The sequence below is a fragment of the Pipistrellus kuhlii genome, unplaced genomic scaffold (assembly GCF_014108245.1).
Source record: "Pipistrellus kuhlii isolate mPipKuh1 unplaced genomic scaffold, mPipKuh1.p scaffold_m20_p_5, whole genome shotgun sequence".
In the NCBI taxonomy this organism is placed as follows: Eukaryota; Metazoa; Chordata; class Mammalia; order Chiroptera; family Vespertilionidae; genus Pipistrellus; species Pipistrellus kuhlii.
The window spans coordinates 7,453,463-7,466,503 of record NW_023425551.1 but is presented as its reverse complement, the minus strand read 5'-3'; the positions used below and the strand labels follow the sequence as shown (position 1 = coordinate 7,466,503).

Sequence of the window (13,041 nt, the reverse complement as noted above, 5' to 3'; positions counted from 1 at the left end):
TACTAGACTATTAAGGGAGCAGTCTAATGAGAAGTGCCTGTTGTACCTCTTGCAAAGGTGGTTCACTTTACTTAGCATCAATGTGGCTCCTAAAAAGTGCTCCATAACTGAAGGTTTCAGTAAACAAAAATGCTGCTTCTCAAATTTCCGTGGGCAGGCCAGTCACCTGGAGATCTTGTTAGAATGAAGGGCATGGAACTGTCCAAAGCTCTTGGCCATGACTGTTCTGTTGGTCCCTGAAAGATACACTCTGAGTAGCAAGAGACTAAAAGAACCCTCTTTTTTTTATTTATTTTTTTTTATTGGGATCTCTTTCAAAATGAAAGTTCCCTGAGATATCATTTTATTTTAATGCCTATTCCTAAAACTGGGACATATCTATATATTTTCAATTCTCTAACCCTTACTTTCACAATAGATCTCATTTATAAGACTAGAACAGGCAATATGTTTCAGAATCCATATGTAGGGTGTGATTTCTGACACCTGGACAAAAATGTCAACTTAGAAATTATTTGAGCATATGGAGGAAAATACAAAGAAACAGGATGAGAAGGTTTGTGAACATACATGTATGCTCCATATATAAGGAAAAAGCAATCAGTGTTTATTGACCAGAAAATAACAAATCTCTGTTGGGAGAGAGATGGTAGTCTATCCTACATGCAATGAAGCATGAAATGTAATATGAGAGAGAAAAAACAGACCTTAGAAAACTCATACCACATTCCACAGTCCTGAAAATTGTACTACTTTTGCACATTCTGCATTGCTGAATTTATCACAGTCCTATAAGAACACATGGCTAGCTACTAACTGGAATTTGAAAAGGGCTTAATATTTCAGTGGCAAATGTGATCATTTCTAAGAGAAATCAAAGACTGTTAATTTAAAACTTCACAGCATAAATTATGTTCCTCCAAGACTTTTCTTTAACTTGATCTCTCCTGGAATGAACTTCCTTGAAGATGAAGAGCAGACCATCCATAAAACACTTAGAATTGAAGAACACTTACCTGCATCCATCCCACTGGGATCTGCAATGTGAATGTGACTGGAGTGATTGAATCTCTCTAAATCTCAGTTCCCTCAATAGCTCTCAAAATTGTTGATATTAAATCAGATGAAAAAAAGAAAAACAACTACTTGATAAATCAAAGTATATATAAAGATAGATTCTTAAATTGTTATTTACATACAAAACTCTGATTGAACATGGAATAATGATCAAAGGATGTTTAAACTTTCATTGCATGAAATGTTGATGGGTAAGAGTAGTTTACTAAGAGAATATTATCCCACAGATGACTTGTGGGAGAGAAGGGCAAGCTGTTACTTCCTGCCTGAAGTCACTGATCATTTTTAGCATCATTAAAAGTGGGTCAATAATAATTCAATCTAATGAAAGAGTAATATGCAAATTAACAATCACTCTGCTACATTCACAAGCCATGCACACCAGCCGATCAGGAGCAAGTATTCAAATTACACAACCAAGATGGCTACAGCCACGGAGTGAGCAGGAGCCTTGGGTTTCCCTGGCAATGGAGGAAGCCAAGCTTTCCGCACACTCTGGTGGGCCCAGGCCTCCACTAAAGGGTACAAAGTTTCAATTATAGAAGATAAGTAAATCTCAACAAAAATGGCAGCAGCCACAGAGTTGGAGAGAGCAGGAGGCTTGAGTTGCCCCCAATGATGGAGAAAGCCAAGCTTCCACAGCCCTGGCCTGCCTTACCCTCTGCTCAAGGCTACAAAGTTTCAATTATAAAAGATAAATAAATCCCAACAAAAATGGCTCTGGCCATGGAGCAAACAGGAGGCTTAGCTCCGCTCAAGGTTACAAAGTTTCAATTATAGAAGATAAATAAATTCCAGATACCAGGGCTTCTGCTTGGGTCACCGGGGGGCATGGCACATGATTTTTCAGTTGCAATATATTTTAAATACCTGCAAACCACCACAGGCCCCTTGCCAAGGCCACCCCACGCCCCAAGGGAACCCCCACCCTGATCCAGGATATCCTTTAGGGCAAACCAGCTTGTCCCCACATGTGCCCCAGGCCTCTATTCTATCTAATAAAAGAATAATATACAAATTGACCATTACTCCAACACACAATATGGCTGCCCCCATGTAGATGGCCACCATAAGATGGCCAGCAGGGGAGGGTAGTAGGGGTGACCAGGCCAGCAAAGGAGAGAAGTTGGAGATATCCAGGCCTGCAGGGAAGGTAGGTGGAGGGAGCCAGGCCTACAGGTGAGGGCAGTTAGGGGCAAACAGGCTGGCAGGGGAGCAGTTAGGCACCAATCAGGCTGGCAGGGAAGTGATTAGGGGGTGATCAGGCTGGCAGGCAGAAACAGTTAGAGGCAATCAGGCAGAGGGAGGGAGGGAAGGGAGGAGGGGAGGGGAAAGGCAATTCTTGCTCCATGTAATTCCCCAAATAAGCAATCTCCATTCTAAATTCCTGGCCTGGGAGAAGGAGCAATTCAATAAACAGATCTCAGGTTCCCGTGGTCCCATGGGCTAAGGAAGTCTCAAAAGTGCCCTTCTTTGGGCTGAAATCAACCACATTGTAATCTCAGGTGAGCTTGCTTTTGTGAATGGCAATAGAAAGGCTGAATTAAATCCATTCAGCCATTTAAAAATTAATTAACAACCCAAAGAATTGTTTACCTATTTTCCCTGTAGGAAACTTTATGCACGGGTAATTCAAATATAAGCAGATTTCATAAGTTTTAATATCACCTTGTTCTCTGTCAGAAATAAGAGTGAAATAACGTTTTGTTTTTCTTTTTTCAAGAAGAGAGTGCCCCATAAATATCATTTACCTCCAACCTTTAGGCACAGCCACTGAACACACTCAATCATGAAACAGAGCCAGATGCCACTGTTTCTAAGTGCTTGAATTTTGTGATGAAAGAAAAGAAAAAACTGTTCGTTCCCTTCCAGTAAAATGCAAATATGTTGAACGTTGACTAAAAAGGCTACAAATAGTGCTTGTAATTTGAGTTGGAAAATGCTGAGTATAAAAACAAATGCAGTTCTCGATAAAGATAAACTCCGGTCTAACCAAGGACAAGTTGATCCCATTAAATATAAATTAAGAATCTCATCCAAGAAGGAACAAGAAATACTCATTACCTTCCTAATACTTAGTGCATTAAAAGTTAAACTTAATACTTTCTCAAAAAAAAAAAGAAAAAAAAAAAGAGACAGACAAGCAAATTACTTCTGCCTTCATAAGCAAAGAAGTGTTATTTGACTCATATAAAGACACGAATCTTGAGAAGATGGCCAAACAAAAGTCTCATTTTCACACTGGATATCCCTCAGTCACAATAAATTACTTAAAAGTGAGTTCTTGGTTTATCTGAAGGCTAATTGTTAAAATAAATATAAACTTGGAAATTTTTCCCAATAGTATGGTGAAAAGCTTTCAATAAAAATGTTAATAAAAGCATGCAGACATTACATAGTAGAGTATGCAGGTATTAGTATTTCTGTTGTATTTATATCTTACATATATTTACATATATAACTTGTCTACCTAATATTTAATAAAAATAAACAGTAGACATATATATAACTTGTCTACCTAATACTTAATGAAAACAAATAGTATGTGTGTGCTATGTTTATTTGTTGTGATATATATTTGTGTGTGTGCATGCGCACACCAAAAAAAACATGTCTTCAGTGATTCTCTGTATAACATCTTTTTTGCAGGATTATCTTCTATCGGGATAATATCATTTGTCAATACCCTGCTTGTTCCACAACTGCTCTGCCGTGTAAGCATTACGAAGATCTTTGGGAAAGCAGATGGGAAAGAAATCTCTATCCTCAAAGGATTTTATTTGTGTGTGTGTGTATGTTTTTGTTTTTGTTTTTCCAAAGAGCCTGCATGACTTATCCAAAGTCATATAACTCTTTTTAAAAAAAAAAATAAATATATATATATATATATTTTATTGATATTTTACAGAGAGGAAAGGAGAGGGATAGAGAGTTAGAAACATTGATGAGAGAGAATCATCGATCAGCTGCCTCTTGCACACCTCCTACTGGGGATGTGCCTGCAACCCAGGTACTACATGCCCTTGACCGGAATTGAACCCAGGACCTTTCAGTCCGCAGGCTGACGCTCTATCCACTGAGCCATGTGTGTATATTTTTTTTTTAAAGAGCTCTAGTGTAACTTTATTAGAAGGGAGAGATGGGGTAACATGGAGCCAATTAGCTTTTACCTTGTTTCAATGTTCTTTTCAGCTTTTCCTACACACACACACACACACACACACACACACACACACACACAAATCTACCTTACGTAACATTACCATATATGAGACACAGGCTTTCTGCAAACATAGGGTATACTGTCACCCAGCATGTAGCTCCCAAGGAGACAGCTCATAAAAACTAGATTAATAGATCTTGTAAGCATTAGGAAGATAGAAATGGCGGTAAGTAGTCAAGGCTCACAGGACAATAAGGCGTAATATAGTGCTAATGTCACAAAGGTCCAAACACTGCCCCCAAATGATCTTCCAGGTAAAACAGGCCCCTAATGGCCTCAGTGTATAAGCATCTGAACTTAGGGGATCACTGACCCACCTGGTGGGACTCAGTCTGCCACCTGCTCCTCTCTTCTTAAGACTGCCAGCACCTACCTCAGGGCAGCTTCCGGTGTTGCCGGTAAAAGAGGCTCAGAGATTCCCATCCCTTATCAGAGATGAATTTAGGTATTTTCTTGGAAACATGTGCATTGTTTCCCAGAACATCACTGTAGTAAATATGCAGTTTCTCTACAGACAGCTCAGTGAATGTCACCTTTCACCGCATTCTCTGAAACCTCAACCGCAGCATTCATGCGCTCAGGCAGGAAACAATTATCTACCAGGCACTGTACCAGGTACCGGTGGGGACTTACTAGTAGAAAAACCCTCCATTATGTCTCTGTCTCATGGATCTTCTAGACCACATGTGTCAAACACAAGGCCCACGGGCCAAATCCGTCCCGCCAGGCCTTGCAATGTGGCCCACACCGCGCTGTCATCACTGCACTCTGCTGCGTTTCCATCACAATGACAGTTTATGACTGTTCAGTAAACCATTCGGCCCGCGATTTAGGCTGGATTTTAGATTTTGGCCCCTTCTCTGATTGAGTTCGACACCCCTATTCTAGTCTCTCTCACCCCCACCCCCAAAATAAAACTTCTTCAACTCCCACTGAAAGGCAAGGCTGGCCGTTGGTTCCAGATTCATACTAGAGCTCATGGTTAAAATTTATTTCCACATCGGGTTAGAAACCACCATTTCATCTGCATCAGTTCCATCTCTCCCTTTTCCCCTCCCCCCAAGGCAAACAGCTATTTTGTTATATATACAAGGCCGAGAATGAACATCTGGAAGATGACATCAACATGACTTTTCAGTTGCAAACACGCAAAATTACTGCTAGTCTAATGGAGGGAGATAGGAAGGGGAGCAACCTGAAAGCTTGACAATATTTTCCTTCCATCCTCAGTGTCAGAGTTTGAATACAGCAGAATGAATTCCTCTATTTTAAGTCCTTATTTTCAGACTTTTTATTTACAAACAATGAGATATATTTGATTTCAGGTTTTGATTCTCATCTAGAGTCACCCTAAGACTAAGTCTTTAACAACAGAGCAGCAACTGTGTTTTCACTGCCTTCTCACCCCATCCTCACTGAGCACCTGCCCATCCACCACTGGACACTCATCCGGAGGGAGTCCAGTGAGCCGCCTATGGCTCTACAGCACTTAAAACATAGCTGGACTTCAATACCAGTTCCACCAGGCACTGCCTGAGTGACAAGGCAAGTGGCTTAACAGCCTATAGGCCTGTTTCCACTACTGAACACTCATCCCTGTTGGGTGACCATCATGTGCTGGCCACTGTTCAAACTACACAGCTCTTCATGGACCTTGTATTCCTATAAGGGAAATACAGACAACTGAAACAGAAGTATCAATGATACACGCCGTTGAAAAAGGATAAAGGCTCCAGAGAAAACTGAAAGCAGGGAAGGGAACATGGAGTTCTGGGGATGGCAGGTGGGTTACAGGTGGTGAGGGATATCCTCCCCAAGGAGGCAACACCTGAGCAAAGACTGAGGAGGAAAAGCTGTCTGGATATTTGGGGCGAGACGGTTCCAGGCAGAGTGAACAGGACATAAAAGGCTTTGAGGTAGAAGGGTGCTAATGCCTTTGAAGAACAGCAAGAAAGCTGGTATGACAGGAAGTATGAGTAAGTATACTGAAGAATGGGGTACAAGAGGCAGTGAGGGAGGCAGAAAAAAAGGGCCCCCCATATTTATCCAATTAATAGTAATAAACAGCCGTGAAAAGTAAAATAGCCCTGACTGGTTTGGCTCAATGGATAGAGTGTCAGCCTGCGGACTGAAGGCTCCCAGGTTTGATTCAGGTCAAGGGCATGTACCTTGGTTGCAGGCACATCCCCAGTAGGGGTATGCAGGAGGCAGCTGATTGATGTTTCTCTCTCATCAATGATTCTAACTCTCTATCCCTCTCCCTTCCTCTCTCTAAACAATCAATAAAAATATATATTTAAAGAAAAGTAAAATAGTTGGCATTTACTATGTACTAACTGCAAGTCTAGGTGGATTAGGTGGATTATCCCCTTAAAAATGCAAAACAATAGGTTGCTTTATTATGTATAGAGTTGACTTCATGCTAGAATACACATAGCAGAGAGCCCAAAACTCTATAGAAAATATCTTCCTGAAAAAGTTTTATTTTCTGCCTTAACATGATTAAAACCTTTGCTAAATGCTGCAATTAATTTAACTTCCTCATGCATCTTAAAAGTAAAAACACAATTCCTTATAAATGTCAGATGCGTTGCTCTTTTCCATGTTATGGTTTTCCTATATGATTTTCAAATCTATGTCACTACCACGCGGTTAAAGCGTTCACTTTAATGCAGTGAGAAGTTGATAGCTTGGGACCCTATTCAGAGTCCAAATCAAGTTTGAACAACATCCTTTGATTTGTTTAATGAATCCTTTAACATAAAGTCTTTTCTGAAGTATCTGGTACAATTCAATGTCTGAGTGTTGCAAATCTCATCTCCCTGAGCCAGAGGTACATGCTGTTCCCTGGCCTGCTCCTTCTTTCTGCTGCGCTTTCACTTACAAGGCACCCTCCCCTGTGGAAAGAGGCACGCCGAGAAAGCTTGCTAAACAACATTAATTAGTGTAAGCATCAGACGTGCCCTCATCAAGAACCTCAGTAGGCATCTCATTACTCAGTTTCCACTAATTAGAAAGTAATTTGAAAATGTCTCCCAAACACAACAAGATTGCTCAGCTCAACCCCACAAGCATCTATGGAGCACCTCTGTCGGATGCTGGGAAGGTAAAGACAGTGCTGGCTGCTCCCCTCAGGAATTTACAGTCTACACCGCCGATAGGATCTCCGACCTTGGAGGTGAAGGGAAGTCTGGGCAAGTGCACACAATGACACAGAAGGTGCCAGAATAAACGTGTGCCTGACTTTGAAAGAAGTCACTCACCAAAAAAACAAGAAAAAAAAAACAAAAAACAGCAGGCATCAGCTGCCCCGTGTCTAGCCACATATAAAGGAGTGATGACTTAAGGACAGACTTTCTCATATTCCAGTATGAAACTGTCTCTGACACAGATGGTAGCACTTTACCGTGACCCTAACGTTATAAAGTTGTTTCTGCCATCTCAAAGCTGATTTGAATCAGAATTACCTGGGGGGACTTATTAAAAGCACTGTTCCCAGGCCCTACCCACGGGAAATTCTGATTCACAGTGTGGTGTTGGGGCTTTGATAAAGCCTGGGGAGAGAGTGGGGAAGCTGGCAGGTTGAGGAGGCAAGAAGCACCAGACTAAGCTGACTCCGAGAACAATGACGGCAAAATGTAATAAATGGTGTCTTCTGGCCAAAAACAGACAGTTATGCTAAGCCTGCCCTTTGATCTTCTAAACGCCGAGAGCACTCCTGTCACTTAGGACCCCATCCAGCTGCATAGCCAGCAACATATCTCAAGACCTAAAATGGGTGTGCATGTTTCAGTTTATGGGAACTTGAAAAATAAGTGACTGGCCTAATTAGAAAAACCACAAGTGAAAAGAAATATGCAAAAAATTCACTGGCAATGCAATGCAATGCCTCTTCACTCAAGAGGTATCAGAACCTGAGTTCTTAGATTTTTTTAAAATTAAAAAAAATAATATATATATATATATATATATATATATATATATATATATATATATATATTATTGATTTCAGAGAGAAAAGGAGAGAGATAGAAGCATCAATGATGAGAATCATTGATCGGCTGCCTCCTGCACGCCCCCTACTGGGGATCGAGCCCGCAACCCAGGCATGTGCCCTTGACCGGAATCGAACCTGGGACCCTTCAGTCCGCAGGCCCAGGCTCTATCCACTGAGTCAAACCAGATTTATGTATTTGTTTGAGTAAATGCCCCAATCTAAGTTTCTACTTTAAAAAAAAAATATATATATATATATATATATATATATATTATTGATTTTTTACAGAGAGGAAGGGAGAGAGATAGAGAGTAAGAAACATCAATGAGAGAGAGATATCGATCAGCTGCCTCCTGCACACCCCCCCACTGGGGATGTGCCCACAACCAAGGTATGTGCCCTTGACCGGAATTGAACCTGGGACCCTTCAGTCCCCAGGCTGACGCTCTATCCACTGAGCCAAAGCGGTTTTGGCTAAGTTTTACCTCCTTTGTCAATGAACATCTACACCTTTACTGAGTCTGTTGGCATCCTACATATATATAGGCTGTTTCATTGAAAATCAAATGGCAATATCTTCTTCCTCTAATAACTGCAGCAGACTCAGGCTTGAAGCTGAGCCATCACACTGGCCAGCAGAGAATGGCTCTACAAAGTGCCCTTTAGCAGCCCAGCCTGGAGGGCCCGCTAAGCCTGAAGCTGCCTTAGGAAAGCAGGGTGACAGTGCGGCCAGCTGAGGATGGGGACACATCGCTAGGCGGGTTCACAAATGTGCAGTGTTAAACGTGCGTCTTCAAAGAGGAGCCTGAGAAACATTTTTCCATGCTTAAACCACCCATCATCAAAATCCCACATAGGTATTAACATGTCACGATATGTCTAGCATTCTGCTATCGTGACAAGACAGATCTCATCTAAACTTTAATCTTAAAAAGAAAAAGAAAAAAGATATGTAACAACCTTAGTAACCACTACCAACATCTTGGGTATCCATATTTCAGACTGGGAATGGATGGATACACGGTTCAGTGGGGCGGGAGGCACGGGGTGCAATCCTGGGTGAAGTTTTGATTCTTTTCTCATTTGAAAACATGGGGAGTGGGGTGGGGAAGCTGTCAAAATATTCTGGACGAATTCGGTGCTATTCAATGACCGCCTTTACACAGGGCAAAAGTGGGGGGGGGGGGGAAGGGAGGGACCCAGAACTTAAAAACTCCCCAATAAGCCGCTCCTTGCTGTCTATCAATAAATTGCTAATTCACAAAGATTTGCCTGGACTGGTAAACGGGTTGCTGCTTTGACCTGGTGGAAATGCAGGGGAAAATTCGGCTGTGGGTGCCTTAGGTCCAGCTGGAAGCCAGGAACCAGGTGCTGAGAAAGGCCAGCCTGGCGGGGAACTGACAAGGAGCCAAACCCCGCGAATCCACCTGGGGCGCAGGCAGCACACGGGGACGGCGCGGCGCAATCGGGCCAACATTTCCCGGCTTTTCCCCCAAAACCACACACGGACCCGCCGGGGCTCCAGCGGGCGGGAGGGCCTGGCGCCCCGCCGCCGGGCGCGCAGCTCGGTCCAAAGGACGCCGGAGAGCAGCGTCCCTGCGGCGGCTCCTCCCCGGGGCGGCCCGGGGCGCCGCTCCCGACCCCGGGCCGTGTCACCCCTCCCGGGGCCGGGGATCGGGGAGTCCGGGGGCCCCGCGGGGCCGGGGAGGGGGCGCGCGGGCAAGCGCCAAGTTGGTTCTCCGGGTTGAGGGGCGGGGAGCACCTGGGCGCGCAGCGATCGGGAAGCAGCCCCCGGTTTCTGCCTCCAGCTGCCATCGGCCGGCGGGGTGCAGGCGGGGACCCCGGCTTCCTCCCGCGCCCGCCCCTCCGGGCCCAGCCCGCCGATCGCGCTCACTCACCCGGCCGGTCCGCGCGCAGCCGGAGCGGGGCGGCCGCCACCAGCAGCAGCGCCAGGAGGCCGTGCCCCGCGGCCCCGGCCCCCATGGCCCCGCCGGGCGCCAGCTCCGCAGGCTCGGCCTCCGCTCGCCGGGCGCCCCGCCGCCCTGCCCGGCCCGGCCCGCGCCGCCTCCTCCGCGGCTCCGCGCGGCGCCGGGACTGGGCGAGCGGCCGCCGGCACCGCATCCCATTGGGGCGCCCGGCCGGCCTCCGGGGGCGTCTCCCGCCGCGCCCCGCCCCGCCCGGCCGAGGAGGAAGTGCGCCCGGCGGCGGCGGGCGGGGGGCGTGCCCGGCTCCCGGCTCCCCACCCCCTTCCCGTCCCCTCCTCCCCCCCAGCAGGTGAGCCCGGAGCGGGGCCTCCGCACCTGGCGGGGGGCCTGCCCGAGCCTCCGGGCCCGCGCCCCCCACGCCCCCCCTTCCCCAAAGAGCGCTCCGGAACGGGATGGGCATGTCCCAGAGGGACTAGAGACTTTGTGATGATGGGATGATGATGATGACAAGACCCGATCCAAGCCCCTCCATTCATTCATTCATTCATTCATCCACCCATTCATTGTCAGTCTTCCATTCAAGTGAGGGTCCAGCGGTGCAATTTGCAATCGTTGAGGTGGGGAGCGCGGACGGTGCCCATTCCGGGAAATCTGAGTGGAGGGCGGTGCGGGAGACTGCGGGGGGCGGGGGGTGGGGGATGGGGCGCTGGGGGCAGGAATCCGCCCGGAAAGGCATCGCTGAAAAAGTGTCCTCCAGCCCCGACGGCGTGGCTCAGTGGTTGAGCGCCGATTTCTGAACCAGAAGTTCAGGGTTCGATTCCTGGTCAGGGCACATGCCCGGGTTGCGGGCTTGATCCCCAGTGAGGGGCGTGCAGGAGGCAGCGGATCCTTAGTTCTCCTCTCCTCACTGATGTTTCTGTCTCTGTCTCCCTCTCCCTTCCTCCTGAAATCAATAAAAACAAACATATATATAAAGTGACATCTAAACTGAGACTCCAAGGGTGATGGGCGATGGCTTGGGAAAGCAGAAGACGGGGTGGGAGAGTGGGGGGTGAGGGAGACAGAAGAGCAGACACAGTGAGTCAAGGAGCGGAGGGAGGAAAGGGCCAGCAAGGTGGCTGCAGCGCGCAGCCAAGGGAGGCTCAGACTGAGAAGTGAGAGCATCTGAGTCTCTGGGCGGGAGAGTAGAGAAGGGCTGGGGAGGGCGAGTTAAAAGAGTGGAGATTGCAAGGTTATTGAATGAGGAGGTGGCAGTGGGAATGAGCAAGGAGAGATTAATATGTATTTCAAAGACTCCCTGATGCCTCCAGCATGCTCACAGTCCTCCCGCTTTCTCTGCTTCCTACCTTCCCGCACCTTCTGGCGCCTGCACATGCTGAGAGGAGGAAGTATTGATGCAGAGAGAAATAGCAGTCCTTCCCAGGTCCAGTTTAGGCCCGTCATGTGCTCTTTGGATACCTAATACATTCCTTTCATGCATCTCTCTCTCTCTCTCTCTCTCTCTCTCTCTCTCTCTCTCTCTCTCTCTCTCTCTCTCTCTCTCCTCTACTTTTTAACTAAATAAAATAAAAATGTTATTGAATCTCAAATGAGATTGTTTTGGGGGCTTTGCTTTCTCAAAAGCAGCAATAGGGGAAAGAACTTGGGCTTTAGAAATGAAGTTTTTAAAAATGCATACATATATATTTTATTGATTTCAAAGAGGAAGGGAGAGAGGGATAGAAATAGAAATGAGGCTTATCCACGTGTGATTCCTGGATGGGCCACTTTCTTTAGAGAGGTATTCAATAAGTGGTAGGTTTATCATATTTACATTGAAAGGAGATTCACCCCCATGAAAACATTAAAAATATATATTGAAGCACTCCCTAATTCAGCTCTCCCTGGTTCTCCCCTCTCTTTATGCTTCCTAAGGAGGTGAGTGTGGGCAGCTGTGCTTGCTCTGGCAGGTGTGGCTCCGGGAGCTGTGCATGAAGACAGACAATGGGGGCATTGATTGGCAGTAAGGAATTCCCAGAGCAAGGCAGGTGGGCTCTGAGGGCTGACCTTTCCCATCTCAAGTAATGCCTGGATACGAATGAAGTCATCCATTCTGTACCAGAATTCTGAGCCAGCACAGGGAGGAATCTGGTAACAATGAGAACACAAAAAGGCCAGCTGGATCCTAGAGCTTTTATTCTGTCATTGCTTCCTTGAAAAAAGAAAAGAATATCTCTAGTTAAAAGCACAGTAAAAGAAAAATGTGAAAATATAACAGGCTAGCGATCATATGTTTGTATGTAATACATAAATATTGAAATTGATATACTGTACTTCAACCACATAGATTTTTATGTTGAGCATGTGTACCTGTTTTATTTTTGAGATGTTATTTTGACTTTTTCTGTTATAACACATTATGAGGTCTCATAACATTAAGAAATTACATAATTTCTCATGAAGAAAAATTAGAAGTGTCAGGATTCATCCACAACACCTCACATACTAAGATCCAAGAACTGCTTATCACATGGAACATCTGTCCGGAAGGGCCACACCTGGGCTGTTTCATATTTTAGCCCCTCCCCTCACTTAAATAGTCTTCCTTATTTTGCATATCTTATTGCAATTTATGTTTATATTTGCTAGCTCATCCATAAAAAATAGCTGGTCAAGGCTACCTTGTTTTATATATAAAAAATATATTCTGTATTGCTTAGGTAAGCTAGAATTAAAAAACTTTAAGCTTAGTGTTATTCTATAGCAGTTAGAAAGCTTTAGATTGTGCTTTAATTTGACAACCTAATCAATTTTATCTTTAGCGTTTAGTAACACTGATT

At 45.2% G+C, this 13,041-nt stretch overlaps 1 protein-coding gene across 2 annotated transcripts in view; it reads right to left on the bottom strand.

The window, feature by feature from the left end:
- DCBLD1 (discoidin, CUB and LCCL domain containing 1) overlaps nucleotides 1-10,427 on the bottom strand; it is a 53,464-nt gene extending 43,037 nt beyond the window's left edge. For both annotated transcript variants that reach the window (XM_036414755.2, XM_045573039.1), the window contains exon 1: nucleotides 10,196-10,427. In XM_036414755.2, the coding sequence (XP_036270648.2) occupies nucleotides 10,196-10,418 (223 nt within the window). In that variant the 5' untranslated portion in view covers nucleotides 10,419-10,427. The remainder of the gene's footprint in view (nucleotides 1-10,195) is intronic.
- Between the last annotated feature and the right edge of the window lie 2,614 nt (nucleotides 10,428-13,041).